This window comes from Anoplopoma fimbria, chromosome 9 (genome assembly GCF_027596085.1).
Source record: "Anoplopoma fimbria isolate UVic2021 breed Golden Eagle Sablefish chromosome 9, Afim_UVic_2022, whole genome shotgun sequence".
Lineage (NCBI taxonomy): Eukaryota > Metazoa > Chordata > Actinopteri > Perciformes > Anoplopomatidae > Anoplopoma > Anoplopoma fimbria.
In genome coordinates, this window is record NC_072457.1 from 20,195,914 (window position 1) to 20,213,963 (window position 18,050).

Consider the following 18,050-nt stretch of genomic DNA (forward strand, 5'->3'; position numbering starts at 1 on the left):
TGTACGCGTGTGTGTGTGTAAGTGCGTGCATGCGTGAGCTTGTGTGTATATGTGTGTGCATGTGTGTTTGAAAGAACATTTGTGATAAGTGAACACTGTTAGGAGGCTGCAGGCGTCCTCCGTCTCCCGTGGAAACGGTGGACAGCAGCAGAGAGAGAATAAAAACCTTGCCGTCTTATCACACACGTACGATATATATTTACATACAGACTGGGTGTGGAGGCAAAAATGATAACACACGTATTTTCACACACGCCGGAAATCTGTGGCACTACGGACGCTCTATGAGCACCTTGTGTTTTCCAGTGGTTACATTTGATTACTGCAAAAAAGAAAAGAAAAAAAGTATTTTCACGTCGTTGCAGTTTGTTTCGAATGTTTTCTTAAAGATACCTGATTTTAGAGATCAGCACTTTTTTTTTCCTCTACCGTGTAACTGTACAGTGACAATATTCTCAGTACTCGCAGGGATCAGCAGTTTGATTGGTTAATATCCCCAGCGTTGTGTTTAGGCATTAGAACGTTCAGTTGGTTGGAATTAGATCCATGTAACAAAAAACAAAGACCCGTTACTTCTCCTTTATCTATTTTGGACTGGATAAGACCTCTGTGTTTTTTTTCAGCAAGATGGTTTTCGCCAGTTGAGTTCAAATCTTGCCTGCTGGAGCCTCGGTGAAGGTTTTTCCACATGCACTGAGGAATTTATAGCATCAGGATTCACTCAGTCTCTTTCTTCTTCACACGGACCCCCTCTGTGTTAGAGGGTCAGGCATGCACTGGATTCAGGTAAAAAGAAGAAGAGATGAAGTCGTCCTCCCCCACAAGGATGTAATAAGATCATCGCCTCTGGGCAACTTTCAGTAGTAGTTAAAACATATTTTTTAGAAGGTACTCCTGGTCAGAGCTCTCCGAAGAGTTGATTCAACGCTTCCTTAGTTTAGGTGCCTATAAATAGTAGTCAGAATCCAAAATCCAATTTGATACACAGCCTTTTGGAAAAACATATTTTTTCCGACATTTTCACATCTTCGCGGGTTAAAAAGGCCGTCCAAACTCATGACAGTAAAGTCTAAACCCTCCCTGTCTTTTTTTATTTTATTTTCAGAAAAGGGAGTGATTGTTTCAATCGCAAGGCGGTCACAGGTAGACCTCTCGGCGGGACAGCGTGAGGCAGGACGTGGTCTTGTAGTCGCCTCCCGTGCGCGTCAGCGGTATGACCTCGGTCGGGTTCTGGCCCTCTCCTCCTTCCTCCTCTTGCTGGCGCCTCCCGAAGCCCGCGCTGCTGAACGTGTCGTAGGACGCCGAGGTCATCTTGCGGTTCAGGAGGTTGCGGTTGTGGTCGCCCATGTTCCTGTTGCGGTCTCCGCCCCCCAGGGTGCCGAGGGGATCGCCGTTGGCCAAGGGTAGCCTCTGACCTTCTCCGCCCACGCCCATCCCAGGCTCCGAGCTCCCCGCGCTGCCGGCGCTCTCGCTGTCGCTTTCGTGGTCGTTTCCGCGGAGGTTGTTGTTGTCGTCCCCGGGGGCGAAGGTGGAGAGCCGCGGGGGGTCGCTGCCGTGGCGCTGGCGCTGGCGAGGCGAAGGGCGGACGGGCATCCAACAGGTGTCTGAGTGGCCGAACTCGTCACACTCCCTGGTGCACTTCCCTGTCAGAGCGACATCTGGCAGCTGTCTGGCATCTGGACACAGGAAAGACACAAAAAAGAGGGATTGAAGGGATGACACGAAGCAAAGGTAGCAAACGGTATAAACCACCAGGCCACTAGGACACTCCCGACAAAAACACCTTCTTCTTCCAGGTTAATGGAAAGAAAACATCCAAAATACACATTTAGGTGTTCCTTTTACTACTTTGTCTTGTTTGTGTCTTTAGATTTCTCTTAATTTGCCTATTTAAACATGACGTTTCAGAAAACTATCATTAGTTCATGTTTTTCACACTATTCACCCGTAGTGTCTTCAAAATGTACGCCATTTTACAAAACATATCTTTAGTTTTTTTCCTCAGACTCTGAGCCAGAAATCTCCTCTAACTAACGTACACCAAACTGTCACAGTTTCTGTCCAGGGGTTTGTTTATATATCATTCTGCCTGATTTATAGAACACTTTATTCCTAAAGACATGGAAAAATTGATTTTTTTTTTATGGCTGTTGACAGTATTTCCAGATTTATAGAGTGATACAAAGAGATATCCAATATTCTGTCAAAACCTTTGACTCCAATATGTCAACAAAATGAAACAATCGTTCTAAACCTGGCTTTATCTTCCAATGTTCAGATTACTGTTCTGTGAAAAGTATGGAAATCAACCCATATTTGAAACTTTGAAACCATATCTAAATTTACAATTTGAGAAAACTTGTAATACAAAAAAGAATTGCCTTAATTTAAGCAATCAACTGGGGAAGTTACATGGTGATATCTATTATTTATAAAACTCATCCTCTTGACCTGGGGTGTCTTCCCTTTTAAATAAATTTAAAAAAGCAGACGGAAAGAGAACAGGAGGAAGAAAAAATGAAAAAGGAGTCAAGAAAATGCTGTTAAAGCAAAATGGAAATTGCTGACTTAAATAGTATGTTCCGATTCCAGCTGTGCTCAGCATTACATAAAAAGGTCAAAGGTCAAAACAATCCAAATAGAAGATTATAAGCAATCTTAGTGACAAATCTGAATTTCCTTCCATGCAAAGGGAAAGATCAAGTTACATATCGGCCCTGTCACGTCCCATGAGGTTTGGTTTTCAAAAGGTTAGATGCTGATGTCCTGTGTGTGTCAAAGGTTATGCTTATTATCTATGTAAACCAGTCATTTATGAATCAATACTGACATCATGTTGCAGGACTTGTAATGATGATGATAGATGAGGTGTATGTGGCTTAGCAGGCGTCATGTTACAGATAGTTAAAAGTAGAGTAATGTATTCCATCGCAACGAACGAGCAACGGACAACAAAACTGTTTGTTTTTCTAAATTCTGCTTTGTTAGAATCAAACACCAGAAATAAAATATTTCTGTTGTGTTGTGGAAACTAATTCCAGGTTTGTTGCCTTCGCTCAGCAGCGGCGGCATCAGTAAATCCGTGTGAAACCAAACAAGCACATCATTATACAGTATAATTATAACCAACACAATGAATTCTCTGTTCAATCCCTCTCTCCGTCTGACCGTGAAGGAAAGTTATTAAAACTCCACAATATTCTCAAGACGCCGCACGTCGGTGAGAAAGCAGCATTTAACCCCGCAGTCGCACAAGGTCACGGTGACCTTGGCGTGTTCCTTCACTTGTTCCAGCTCTGGCGTGAGCGTTCACAGAGAAAAGAGGAGGAAAAAAACGGAATAAAAAACCCCCCAAAAAACTTGTTTTGTGCTCATCTCCATCCTTGACAAAGACCCCGTAGAGAAAAAAGGTAAAAACACAATTCTGTTATTGAAAAGGGAACATTTGGGCTGCCGACTGAAGGCAAGGCCACCGACGAGCAAATTCATCTTATCGGGGGAAAAAAAAGCTTTTTTCACAAACACACTTTCTCACAAAAACATTTGTGTGCACATGTGCAGCAGGACAATTGCTTTATTCTATAAAACTAATTCCCTTCACGTGAGGAGAGGAGAGGCTCCTGAGACCTTGGCAGCGTGTCAAGGTTTCAAACTGTGTCTGTGTGCGTTCTCACACAATACAACGTATGAAAGTATCTGGTAGCCTCGTGACTCCAATTTTCGGAGTGACTTTGATGAATGAACCTCTGTCTGTTTGCTGTGCGACTCTTTTGTGTGCGTGCGTTTGTTCTGACCGTTCTCCACATGCTCCTCCTCCCCCACGCTGCCCTCCGGTGTGGTCCTCTCGTAGCCCTCCTCCGGCAGCGGCAGCGCTCCGAGCCGAGGCCCCGACGAGCTCTTGCTGCTCGGCGTCTCCGAGTCCTCCAGGCCGCTGTCGTAGCAGCCGCCGTCCTGGGGCTGGCTGACTACGGAGAAGGTCACCCGGCGAAGGGTTCCCTGCGGGGGGGGGAGAAGAACACACAGGATATGGGATTAATCATCGTGGATTCCTAATCCGGGATTCTAAATCTGGGGATTAGGCGGGGGTGGTGGGGGGTAAGGGGGGTCCGCCAAAGACATATTGAGATTATCTGAATCGTGTTCGCCTTGATTATGAGCTTAGTCTGTGACAATGCAGGGTAATAGCCTTCGACCAATCGGGTCGGTCTTTCAAAGTTTTCCGTTGGTTTAGATTATTGCAGCTGGACATAGCGGATGTTTACAAACCTCTGGCCGGTCTGGAGACACTTATTGTTCATCTGGACTGGAGCCCAGTAGTAGCATCTGGGTGATATAGAGCCCACTCTCAAATAACACTATGAAGTGAAGGATGTTGGATTCGATATTTTTATGATTGTCTACAAATCCCGTTGAAAAGCAAAAACACACCTCCAATGCATTGATCTCAATAACACGTCCTGTCTGTGAATCTGAACCCTGAAGTAGCTCCGTTGTTTTTAATCAAACGCACCTTTGCAAAAGGCGACGTGTTCTTTTATAGCGAATGACATCGGGCTCTGTGGTTTATTTGAAGTTGATCCCAGCTGCACCGTCCTGCTGTGTGTACAGGGCGCTAGTGTTCATAAATATTCACAAGGTGAACCAATGTGTATTCATCCGCAGCGGAAAATAGTTACTCCTGTTGGAGTTAATTGTGCTAAAAAATGAATTGACCATCTGTTTTAGGTTTATGATTTCAACTTTGTTTCAAATGCAATGACTATATTATTGTTTTTATGACCTTTTTTTTTATAGATTTCCATCTTCAGAAGGAACAAATGGGCTTTGTGGCTGGGTGCCACAGACTGGATAAGAAAGTTGGAATCTACTGAGAGATTTTTTCATTGGATTTGTTAACAAAATATAGAACATCATCACAATGATCCTTTGTTCTGTGTTGATTTTTAGACTGTTTTCAGTTAATCATTTTTTTGTTAACCCTTTAGCACCCTCAATGTTGAACTTAATTGGGATCTGAATAGTAACATTTATTAATTTTTTTTATTTCTATTCGTGAAAGCTTTGGTGTAACCCAGACGATTTGAAGAGCAGGCAGCACCCATCACTGTGAACACAAACCAACAGGCAATCTACCACCACGGACACAAATCACCCACTCCTCCGGTGGAAGTGGAGGCGACTCAGTAACGAATCACATCATTCTCTCAAACTGAGCATCGAACCTGCTGCGATTTCAACACACAAATCACCCCGGTCTAGTTAGCAGACCTGTTTTCACATTGGAGGAGAAAGAAAAAAAAAGAGCGTAATAGGTCCATGCTGAGAGAATATCAGAAGGAGTAAAATGACTCTGTCTGGCCTGGAGGGATCACTCTGCACCAGGAAGCTCATTTCTATACAACAACCCCTCCTATCTCCTCTCATGCTCATTTATCTGCTCGCAAAATTACAACCCCTTTCAATTTAGATGTGCTTTGAAACATGCGGCGTATAGCGAAGAGAGGAGAACAGAGGGAAGACGTTGATTAGGGCGGAGAAAAAAAGAACTTCAGCTGGGAACGTCGCCTCGGGATAATCTGGAGGGAAACGGATGGACGGCTGGCATAAAAAGCCCAAACTGAACCGATTCTTTTTTTCCCTTCCAAACACACAAAGTAAAATGGAAAGTTTCACCTAATGAACAGCAGAATTAATTAAGCAAGGGAGCACACGTTTCTTCCACCATTTCGCTTTGGTGAAAAAGGGGGTTGAGAAAAAAACGACTGACACGGCAGAGATTGTGAGCACGAAGCAAGACTGAGGAGGGGCTATTAGCTTCTAATGGAGAAGCAGCAGTTCTTGGAATCTCAGTGGCTTCATCTTAACTCTCCGCGGAGAGAGAGCAATGTATTTTTAGAGCATTAGTTCAGATGAAGCAGTCCAACCTCCTTTTCCACTCATTTAGACCGAGGGTCCATGGCACGGAGAGAGAGAATGTGGGCGAACAAGAAGGGAGGGCTAGAGAGGGAACGGGTGAGGATCATCATTTGTTTTCTTGCGATGAGAAAGAAGTTCATTGTAAGATCTCATTGTAATAAGCTTTGTTTTTTTCCACTAGTGACATCACCAGGCGGAATGTTTTATTTTTTTTATGATGACAGAATAACTATTCCATGATAACGATGCTTTAAAATGAAATAAAAAGATGATTCCTCTCCGGCCCTTCTGTTCCGAGGAACAATATGAAACAGGAAGAAAATGAGATTACTGTAGAGTTTGGATTAGCCCCAGATGGTGGAGTCACAGAGCCATGCATCAATCTTTGAGAAACTTTTTGGGTTGATGTGTATTCTGAAAATACGTTCAGTCATAGGTGTTGTTACACAAGATCAATGCTGATGTTCCATTTGAACCTGGAATTCTGAATTTCTGAGCCCCCCAAGCCCTAAATTTGAAACCCCTCATAGTGTCCGATTTCTGACAGGGAAAGTCCGACAAACTCACCAACCCCAACCCCAAAATCCTCTGCGCATCAACAGTAAAAAGGTTGTCGTACGTATTAGCACTTACGGATTATTTGTGTCTCATTAATGCAGTTATTACAGCCCAACTTCTATCTGTGGACATGTTGCTACGGTGTTTGTATGCCATGTTTTCTTACCAACTTGTACTGCTAACAATAGCTAACAATGGTTAAACTTGGCAGAAGCAAACTCCCTTCAGTTTTCCTACTTGTTGTACAGGAACACAATCAACTCGGATGTGATGCCAATCTCTACTCCAACTTCTGAATTCCAGGCGAGGCATTTAGCGATGCTAAGCCAGGGCTGGAATGTAATTCAGAACAATAACTCAAGTACTGCTGTTACTAGTTATTTTTACTAATTCATTTAAATTATTAACACAAAATATATATCAACTGATAAATTATTACATTACTGTAAATGATGAACACATTATGCATCAATATTATAATCAATAATATAATATAATTCAATATAACACATAGTCCTTTTACTTAGGTTACTTTAAGTATATTTTGTGGCTAATACTTATACTGCTAATATTAGTGGTAGTATTTTTAAACTGTGGTATTGATTTTTTTACTGAAATAAAAAATCAGAGTACTTCTTAGGCCACTGTGTTTAGCATGTATATTGTTTACCATGTTCACTGTCAAGGTTAGCGTGTTAGCATGCTAACGTTAGCTCATTTTCCACTTAGTACAAAGCACAGCCAAGGCTTAGTATTAGTATCAAACAGATTGAAATGTTGTCTGGATTTTTCAAACAACGCTGAGTATTTATTTGATTTAACAATGGATGCCTAACTATATTTGTGCAGAAATGCGCCACAGGAGCGAACCTGATTGACAGACAAAAGGGGCGAGTGACTCCTGTTGGAGGCCTGCTGCTGGTTGTTATATGTGTGTGTGTGTGTTGTTCTATTGCAGAATTCATCTGTTCAGCCATGATTTCATCTAATTCAATTTCCCTCTAACCCTCTTTCTGTCCAGAGCTGCCCCCTTTCATTCCTTCATCCTGATAATTCTATTTTCTTTTTTCTCCCTTCCCATCCTTCCTTCGGCCGATCCTGAAGTCAACTCTGCTTTTCACGGCTGTAACTCTCCCTCTTTACTCTGTCCCTCCCTCTCACTTCCTCCCCCCTGCCCCAACCCTCCCTTCTCTTGCCCGTCAGCTTTATGATGTGGCGATCGATGATGTGTCCTTGACCTCGTTATGAGTCCCTCTCCTCTTCCCCACAGCAGGCTTTATTGACCCATAACTCCCTAACCCCCTTTTTCTCCCCCTCCCTTTCTCTCTTCCTCCGTCCATCTCATAGTCTTCTGCTCATTGACAAAACGTCTCTTCTCTTCCCTCTGGCCACTCACCATTGTTGTCCTTACTTCTTTCTTCATTTCTGAACATTTATTCCCGTCTTTCCTTATACCTCTACTACTCCCCCCATCTTAACATTTCCTATCAATAAGCTCTTTTTAAAGCTTCTGTCCTCTTTGCTCATACCTTAAACTGATCTCTTTTTATTTCCTGTCTGCTTTACCAGCTCATTTCTTCTTTAAAAAAAAAAAAAGCATCTCTTGATGTTTTTCCAACCTGAATCACAAAGCATGTTTGTGTGTGTGTGTGTGTGTGCATGCTTTCTGTTATTTATCGAGAGCTATCGGAATAAAACCTGATAGTTAAATATCTGAACGTTGACACACATTCACACATGTGAGCACACACACACACGTTCGAACACAGACGGATGCAGATGAATTGGCTGAGGTCCAGCGTTGCCTATGAATTCATGCCCGATGGAATATTAATTGAGTTTGACGGGAGGACATAAAAAACCTTCCTCTTAATCTGACACGGGCCATTACAGTTCAATACTGACATGGGAGCTTCACTCATTTGCACGGAGCGGGGAGCGTGTCTGAGTGGGCGTGTTGAGTGCCTTTATGTGTGCGCGCACGTAACGCAGCTGTACTGTACATGTGCATCAGCGTTCCTCATACAGTATGGGGTCCCTGTGAAGTTATTTCTGGCAGGAAGGTATGAATCAAACCGATGCATGATGGGTCTGAACTCAGAACAAACTTTACTATCTGAATGTTGCAGCTCTGAAGGAACCGTGAAAAAAAAAAAGAAAGCTCCTAATATAGCTTTCATTTCAGGGGCAGAGTGTGTTTGCAGCAAACACATGTGTGTGTGTGTGTGTGTGTGTGTGTGTGTGTGTGTGTGTGTGTGTGTGTGTGCATATGCTTATGAGTGAGACTTCACACCTAGTGTTTTATGGTGGTGCGAGACTTTCAAAGCCTGCAAGATGTGTTATGTCAGCCTGTGAGAGTACATGTGTGTGTGTGTGTGGTTGCAGTGTGAGGTGGTGCATATATGCGTGCGCAGGTTGGCTCAGTCATCAAGGTAATTAGTGTGTAAACCTCCTCGCTGTCGGTTCAAAGAGAATTAACGAGCTCTGGTTAATTAACAGTCTCCCTCTCTTCCCGTTACATGTGTCCGCGTATTCAACACGTGTGCGTTTTTCACGAGCGTATGTGCGACATCTGCACGTCGGACTCGTTTGTGAGTGTGTGCAAGCGTGTTGGGACGTGTGTGTGTGTGTGTGTGTGTGTGTGTGTGTGTTTGTGTGTTTGTGTTCTTCTATGCCCTGCTACGCTCTGGTCTGCATAATGAATTGACAGGATGCGGCTTATGCATAAACCAAAACTACAAATATGGTTGTAGGACTAAACCCCGTTTCCCTTTTGGCCCAATTTGTTTTTCACATCATCTATGTATGGAGTAGAGACATTTTTTTTTTTTATGTATAAGTTTGTTACATATACATTAGTTCCTCTTTAGCGTGTAACAATTATTTTTGCATGTAACGTTGCAGAGCGAGGATGTCATGTAGAATCCAGAGCTACAGTCTTTGCTCTACAGTCAACATCCAGCACACTGAACTCATAATTCACTTTCTGCACCAAAATGACTTATTTAAGGCTGAACCCAACATTTTTTATTCAGGATCGATATCCACCGACAGTGTATGATAGCTTTTTGCTCCTCAATTGAAATTTGATATTTGAGTGGATGTAGAGAAATGAGTTGTTGGGGGCTGTTCAATAATTACATTTGGAGTAAACAGCTCTAAGATTGATTCTAATTACGTGTATGTGGTTTTTTTTTCTTGCCTGCTTGCTTTTCTTTATTAAAAATGTATCAGACTGTGACAGAGGGAATTCATACGTTTTAATGAGGGATGATATCTTCTCATATTTCACTAATGTTCATCAGTTACGAAAGCCGTTCTGTTGGCCGTCGTGATAGATTTTGTTTTTTTCCGCTTGCCTCCAAGTTGCTGCATGTTAGCGTGAGTTACTGTGGCCGGGACTGGAGGTAGAAAAGAGGTTTTGCTGTTTTTTTGTTTTTTTCTCGTGTTGAAACGAGGCAGAAGTCGGACAGTTTCATGATCCAAATGTCAATCAAGTGGACACCTGGCATCCAATTTGTAATCACTCCCTCCAGACGGCTGAGTTTTCCTAACGTTGACGGAGGGGTGTAGCTCAGCGTGCTAATATTCCCGCCAGCCGGCCGTCACTGGTGATTTCAGCCTGCGGACGCGTGGTATTTAATGCCAAGTATCCATATTCCTGAATGTGATTATTTTCATGCCAGAAACAGGATTGTGCGTGACCCTCGTAGGAAACCGAAAGTCTCAATTAAAGGGCCAGATTTATGGAATTCTTTAAGTGGCTTAGCAGCTCCAGTGGGCAGGATGACCAATTGAATAATTAGGGGAGGTTCAATGAAATAATTACTCTACAAAAACACAATTAAATACGTGAATAAATGCTCAATATGTGTAATATAGCTGTCTGTACTGGACAGGCACATAGCTGACATTCAATACAAGATCAATAGTCTATTTCATGTCATCAAAGTATGCCACCTCATCCGGTCTCTCGTAATGCGATCGCTTATTTACTACTTAAAAATAATTGAGCTGATAAAATGTCAGTCTTCTGCACATGGCAGCTAGAACAGAATACGTAAGGTGATATTGCACTCTGCTTCCACGACACATAATGAAAACTAATATGCGACTGTTGACACCACATGGGTATAGGCCTCAGACATCATATCTGGAATGCTGATCAGTGGAAATGACCTTTGCCTCCGCTCTCTTGTTTTGCCTCCGTTTAGAGTGGTGCGCTAATGCAGCCAGCAAACGTGTGTGTGTGTGTGTGTGTGTGTGTGAGACTGTGTGTGTGTGTGTGTGTTCAAACTCTGAGAGCAAAGCAGGGTGTCGGTATAAGTGAGTGAACTCAGTGACTGCAAGTTTATTATAATTCATATATTTTTGAGATGTTATGAATTGAGTTATGAATTGACTCTTTTTTTCTATTCAAAGCTTTTTTATTTGAAAGCTTTTTAAAGCAGGAACGCTGCAGATCAAACTGTAAAGATGTTTTTTTTTCTGGCGACACTAACCGCATGTATCGATACACACTGCTGTTTAATGTGTGAATTCAAAGTAAATATGCAACCTGGCTCTGCTGGTGACATGTTTCAACGTGTTCTTCCTTGCCACCTCTTTATTATTGTTTTCTGTTACCATTTAGATTTTCATATACACTCCGGATGTGTTCTATTATCATTTTAACAAATTTCCTTTTTTTTTTTCTTCACAATCACCTGAAAGTATGAACTTTGGTGGTGAAAAATCACATGAATATCTTTTTTTTTTTATATAATAAAAATCTCACCCCAGCACTTTGGTTTTCTCCTCTCCCTCTTCTTCTGTGCCAATGAGGCGAACTATTAAAACAAAAAACTTTGACAAAGCGATTGAGTCGGCTGGTCAAAAGTCTCCGCTCTCTGGTCACATGTGCTCGAAAATCTCTGAAGCGTTTGCCGGGAGAAATCTTGTGAAACCTTTTGATGTCGACTGTTAAGTTATGCATCAAAGGCAACACAGTGTGTGTGTGTGTGTGTGTGTGTGTGTTGAGGGAGGGGGAGACAGTGAAATATCCTGACAGGAAGCATCTCGCGGGGGCCGTGCGAACAGGACAGATGTGTTAACAATTCATTTGGAGGATGATATATTTACACCGGTTATTTAAATATAGAACTCGTCTAAATCTGTATTCCCGATGTTTGGGGGCGATGCGGCGCCGGAATGCCACGCGGCGCTGTCTCCCCCGGGCCATGCAGATAAAGAGCGAGACATCCCGTTTATGAGGTGCGCCTGTTGGGTCAATCAGACAGGTGAGAGTGGGAGAGAGAGAGAAAGAAAGAGAGGGAGGGAGCAACACGATGAATAAAACCACCGATAAATGGGTGAAACACTACGACAGGACTGCTAATCGGCGTGTGCGGCAAGGGAGAAAGGGGACCCGACTTGTAGAACTCTGACCGCAGACGGCCTGAAGTAGATATGAAGAGACAAAGAATCCCACTTTTTTGGGGGGGGAGAGAGGGGGAGAGAGGGGGGAGGAGGGCCGTGGTATTTGCAGAATGCAGAGAAATGGTTTGGAGCAGGTTGAGACTCGGCTAGAGGGGATGAAGCAACACGGGCGGCTTTTCTCGGGGCTGTCTGACTCGCAGATGTTGATGAGCCGAGGCGCCTTGTTACCACAACACACACACACACACACACACACACACACACACACACACACACACACACACACACACACACACACACACACACACACACACACACACACACACACACACACATACCGTGAATCCACACACATTAGGCACACCTGCTTGTTTGTGCTCACACTCCAGGTGTGCACGAACACACTCGCTGGCACGTTTATAACTATGCAGGCGAGAGTGTGTGTGTGTGTGTGTGTGTGTGTGTGTGTGCAGTGGGACCACCTCTGCAGTAAGAGCAATCCCTCCCTCCTCCATGCTTCACCCCTATATCTTTTCCCCCTCCCTCCCTCCCTCCCTCCCTCCCATGTTTCTCTGCTTCACTCTTCCTTCTTTAATTTCCCCCTTACTCTGCTTTCCTCTCCTCTTTCCCCTTTCATCCCTCTTATTCTGCAGTCCACACCCCCACTACCACCACCACCACTACCACCACCACCACCACCCTTCTCTTCTATCTTCCCTCTGTCTCACTCTCTCTCACTCTCTCTCTCTCTCTACTGCTCCCCCTAGAAGCAGGTGATGTAGATGGGTGCTCAGCAGTATCTGACTATCAGGCCTGACTCTGTGAGAGGAATGATAATCACTGTGCTGCACTGCAGAGAGAGGAAGAGAAGAGAGGGAGCAAGGGAGAGACAGGGAGAGGGAAGAAGGGAGGGAGAGAGAGAGAGAGAGAGAGGGGGGGCACCGGGGCGAAGGGAGAGGGGGGCAAGTGCGGCAGTAGGCAAAATGATGCGGGGGGTGGGAGGGGTGGGTTGAGAGGAGTGGGACAAAGAGAAAAGAGGGAGACAAAGAAAAGAAAAGAAAGAAAGGGAGGATTTCGGAAACGGAGCACTGCTTCAGTAACATATAGCTGCTTCTGTGTCGTGCGCCCCTTTCTTTTACCCACCTTCTCTTCCTCCACTCCCTCCATTTTTACCCCCCCCCCCCCCCACCTTCTCCATACACCTCAAACAACAGCACTCCTGCCGCCACAATAGCTTGTAGTACAGCAGCCCGCGGTGTGAGGGAGTTAGCCGTAGCCTTGTGTCTGAGCGCCAGAGAACATTAACTGCAGCAGCGAGGTCATCTGATCGGCACTATGCGCCCCCCCTTCTCTCTCTCTCTCTCTCCTCACCACACTGCTGCAGTCTGCCGCCGGGCCCCCGTGGCCGCCAGCGGAACTGCCGTCCGTCCACGCTGCCTGCCGGCACGCCCGTCCCAGCAAACACTTTTTTGTGGCGCGTGTGTCGGAGCCCGTCGCCCATAAATCACTCTCTCTAACGGAAAACAATTAAAAGGCCAAACCCTGCTGCCACTGCTCATCATCGTTCCTCTCACTAGCCACTGTGAGTGGGGTTTTTTTCAAGGTACCGTTGTGTGTGTGTGTGTGTGTGTGTGTGGAAGGACACAGATAGAGACACCGCATGCGGGGATCCACTGCATCGCCATCCACCACAGCTTTTGTTACCATCAAGCTGTCCACTCTGGCATTGAGCTTTCTCCCTTCTCCCCGTCTCCATCTGGGCTCTCTCCACCCTGCAGATACACATTGAAAATCACTGACTCTATTCACTGCATCGGGCCTTTGAAACGTTTATCCTTTTGTGTGGCCGTGGCTGTCCATTGGGGGGGGGAGAGAGAGAGAGAAGAGACAAAAAACTGAAAACAAAAAGCTCATAGAGCGAGAACGTAAAGCGTGGCTTACCGGACAAATGCCCATGATTCAGATTAGCTCCTTTGTTGGTATGTTTGTGCGTGTGAGTGTGTGTATGTGTATGTGAGTGTGTGTGTGAGGGATCGTGATGTTCATCGCTTTTCACTGCTAGTCCCTAAAACAGTCATCTCTCTTAATAGCCATGACAGCAGCCATTGTTGAGAAAGATGCAAACAGGATGGTGGCGTACAAACCGGCCTTCTGTGTGCGTGCGTGAGCAAGAGAGACCATACATATGTATGCCTGTATTTAGATGGCATTTCACTGCCCATTCTGTGTGTGTGTGTGTGTGTGTGTGTGTGTGTGTGTGTGTGTGTGTGTGTGTGGACCATTAGACTAATAGTATGCGTGTTAGGAACAGGCTTTTCCCACCCACTGCTATTGTCCATTAAGGTTGACCAGAGGAGAGTGAACAATGGCTTCACTGTGGGGGCCAGTGTATGAAAAAGAGTAAAAGTGAGGATGAGGCTAAAGATACGTAGTCTTGCAACACACACACACGGCTGGCAGACAAGCACGCACACACACACACACACACACACACACACACACACACGGAAGCACAACCTCCCTGTTGAGAGTGATTAGGAGTGCTGCTGTGAACAATAGACAGAGTCAATAAAGGACCTCGGAGACATCCGGATACAAGCGCGAGGTCTCTATCTCCCCCCTCTCCACCTCCACCTCCGTTTCCTCCCCCATATTCTCTCCTTCTCTGCATCCTGTACACTCTCTCCTCTTTCTGGATCTTCATTTTTATCACCAAACAGAATTAAGAAAAACTCTTTCTTTCCAAACAATTTTATTTATCATGATCTGACCCCGGCTTTGCTCGCTCACATTTTCATGTAGTCTCGGTCCTCTCTCTCACTCTCTCTCCCTCTCACTCTCTCTTTCTTTTTCACATATACGTGGTCTTCTTTGTGGCGCCCCTGTCTTTTTTGTAAAACAGGAGACGGGCTGAGCTGACAGCGCGGGGCTGACGCGCCAGGACGCCGCGGCAAACTGAAATCCATCCTGTCAGTTTAGAATCAGTGTCACTCATTTTGCAAGGTTAAAGATAGCTCTGGCTAATGTGCTGTCAGACACAAACAAACACGGCTCGGGCCCTCGCACGCACGCACGCACTCGCACGCACGCCCCGCACTCTAGGAGAGAGTACCGCATCGCCGCACCCACCTACACGACCTCAAACGGTACCGCAGCACATCCGTGTGTGAGAATTGGTCTCCCCCCCAAATCAGCCCCATCACCCCCTCCCGTGACAGACACAGTGCCACAGTAAATGTCTCGGGGCGCCTCGCCCAACGTCTCGACAATAGCCTCAGTGTGTGTGAGTGACAGAGAGTGACTCGGGGACACAGAGGGGGCGTTATGCCGGGTAGACGCTACGCACGCGCACACACACACATTTAAAGAGGGAAGACAGTGCGCTCTTTCTCTCCCCCCTGCACCGATTCCTCGCTCCCTCTCTCCCTGACGCAGAGACTCCATCATTCTCACACTCTGTTTTCTTTGACGCAGAGGAAAAACATAAAACAACTGCTCCCCTAACTCTCTCTCTCTCTCTCTCTCTTTTTTTCTCGGTGTGTGTGTGTGTGTGCGCGTGCGTGAGACTGTATAATTAATACGCCTTTCATTTTCTTTGAGCTATGAAGTATGCTTTTGGTATGCAAACAGATCCCTTGCATGCCAGTGTGTGTCTGTGTGTGTGTGTGTGTGTGTGTGTGTGTCTGTGTGTGTGTGTGTGTGTGTGTGTGTGCTGTCAGATACACCAGGGAGCGAGTGCCTAGTCGGGGCCATTGAGCGGACGGGAGAAAGAAGGGGAGAGTTAATGAGAGAGCGAGGGAGAATCCGACCCGTTTCCCATCGATAACCTCGCACCGCACATCAAGCACATATACGTACTCTGGCTCCATCTTTGTAGGCGCCTTGTGAAAAATAATGGTTCAGCATTGAGGTTAAGGAGCGACTCGAGTGAAGTCCTATCCGGCACGGTTTCAGAGAGCCGAGCCTCGGCTGAGGAGTCGGCCGGATGATTATGCGACTCCTGGCATTTAAAAAAAAAAAAAAAAAAAAGAAATGTTTAGAGATGCTAATTATTCAGCAGCTACTGCAGTAAAGGAGTTAAGTGAAGCAGTGGAAAACATGTTTGCTGCAAACTAGAACCACAGGTATATATACCGCATTAATTAGTTTTAATGAGTAATATATATTCTCTTACCAGTATATTAATGTATGTGTGCCTGAGCTGAGAGCAGAGCCTTATAGGTGGTGATTTGTCAACAGTAGGGAAGCTTTGTTTTCAGGTCTGCATTCTAAGAACTACTGTGATTGGTGAGTAATGATTTGGCCTTTCAAATGTCAGAAAAATATGTTCAAAATGCCAGTCACCTAGTTGATGACGTTTAATTGCGTTCTTTATCCAACCAACGGTCCAAAATTCAAAGCTATTTAGTTTATTATCACGGCTGACTTAGAAAATATGAAAGTACCACATTCCTGAAACTAAAGCTTGTGAATTTTTTGTCATTATGCTTAAATAAAATGACTAAAACAAAGGGCTTGGCAATATGGATATTGTGGGGTTGACTTTTGGTTTTCCCCAAAATATTTACACAAAGAGATTTTTGATGAATAATCATCAGTAATGTGGATATAATCACAAAGTGTGTGAAGACAAACAATAGAAGAGCTATTACAGTCTTGTAAGTTCAGAAAATGAATTAAGGAACCACATGACTGTGTACAAAATCTAAGATGATATCGATATATTATCAATATATTGCCCAGACCTACTTGGAACATTAATTGATTATGAAAATTGAGTTTCTGTTGGGCTAATTACCGATCAATCGTATAATCGTTTCAGCTCCTAACTACTGCTCTTGCATATTGTCGCTGTGCAGAGCAAACTATGTATCTCCAGAGTGTTTCTTTCTTTCATTGACTGAGATAGATAGGTTTGGAGACCATTTATTTATGAGACAACCCAATGACTATTTTTAAAGCTTTTAAAAAAATATATATTTTTAACTCATTAACCCTCCACTAAACGTGAAAAATCACCAAGACACAGGGCTTCGATAAGACAGCAACAAGATCTCTAATGCATATAAAATTTGCATGATTTTGTACTGAAGAGCTTTATCTGTGCAGCAGCTAATGTCTACGCAAGTTAAGACGGGCTGTGTGTAAAATTGGTTTCCTAACAATCCAGATCTCAGACTCATATTCTACATAAAGCCCCATATGGGAGTAGCGAATGAATTATTAAACCATTCATAATGATGGTGCCATGCGAGAGTACCACCGCTTTGTAAAAAGTCACGCAGAGCCATTTTGCTGAAAGCAGCGACTCGCGACGCGCCAATGAAAATAACACCAGCTTCTTTGATACCCACTTAGTAGTTTAGTCAATAATTTTGAATTCAACGTTTGATCACCCTTGAAGCCGCGTTCTTAAGATGTGGCCAGGCAGCACACTTGACTTCTGCCTTTTTAGAGGGGAAAAAAGGGGGGAGAATAGAAAAAAGCAACTCCCACGCAGAGCATGTTGAGGTGAAATCGTCGATTCAACATATTTTATTTGATGGAAGGCTCCCTGTGACGGCTCTGGTGGATTAAAAAAAAAAAAAAAAAGGCCCGTCGTCAGCGGAGGCCGGCATTAAGAAACAGTCTCACACATCTCCGTCTAATCAAAGCCTGCTCTTTTTAAACAGCCGTGAAAGCTTTCATGTTAACACGACACCGCGACCAAAGCTTTAGTCGCGCTTTTAAAAGCAACTGACTGGTCAATGGGCACATGTGTGTGTATGAGTGTGTGTGTATGTGTTTGCCTGCACCTGACAATACGCCATATCCGTGTCCACACACTCGATCCGCTCCTCTCATCTTACCGGTGATACTGTGTGTGACTCCCCCGACCCGTGCATAAATTTGCAAGTGATCCCCCGCTTGGGCCGTGCACGCCCCTGTGTGTGTGTGTGTGTGTGTGTGTGTGTGTGTGTGTGTGTGCACGGATGTGTATATTTTTCCAAGCCGTCTCAGGTTGTCGGCTTAGATGCGAGCGTTCTTTTTATCCGGCCAATTAGAGGTTGCCATTTCATCCCCATGGAAACCTGTTTGGAGCTCTAATTGGCAAATAGATTTGCATGACTTTGATTAGATTTTTTTATGTTTGTGTGTGTGGGCGGTGTACTTGTGTT

The 18,050-nt window shown here is 44.5% G+C and overlaps 1 protein-coding gene across 1 annotated transcript in view; it reads right to left on the bottom strand.

Annotated features, from left to right (window-relative positions):
* Positions 1-837: 837 nt before the first annotated feature.
* The window catches only part of pcdh7a (protocadherin 7a), a 37,775-nt gene continuing 20,562 nt past the window's right edge, over positions 838-18,050 (bottom strand). The window contains exons 4-5 of the mRNA XM_054604150.1: positions 3,795-3,996; positions 838-1,676 (exon numbers count right to left, since the gene is read on the bottom strand). Coding sequence (XP_054460125.1) covers positions 1,138-1,676; positions 3,795-3,996 — 741 coding nt within the window. The 3' untranslated portion in view covers positions 838-1,137. The remainder of the gene's footprint in view (positions 1,677-3,794; positions 3,997-18,050) is intronic.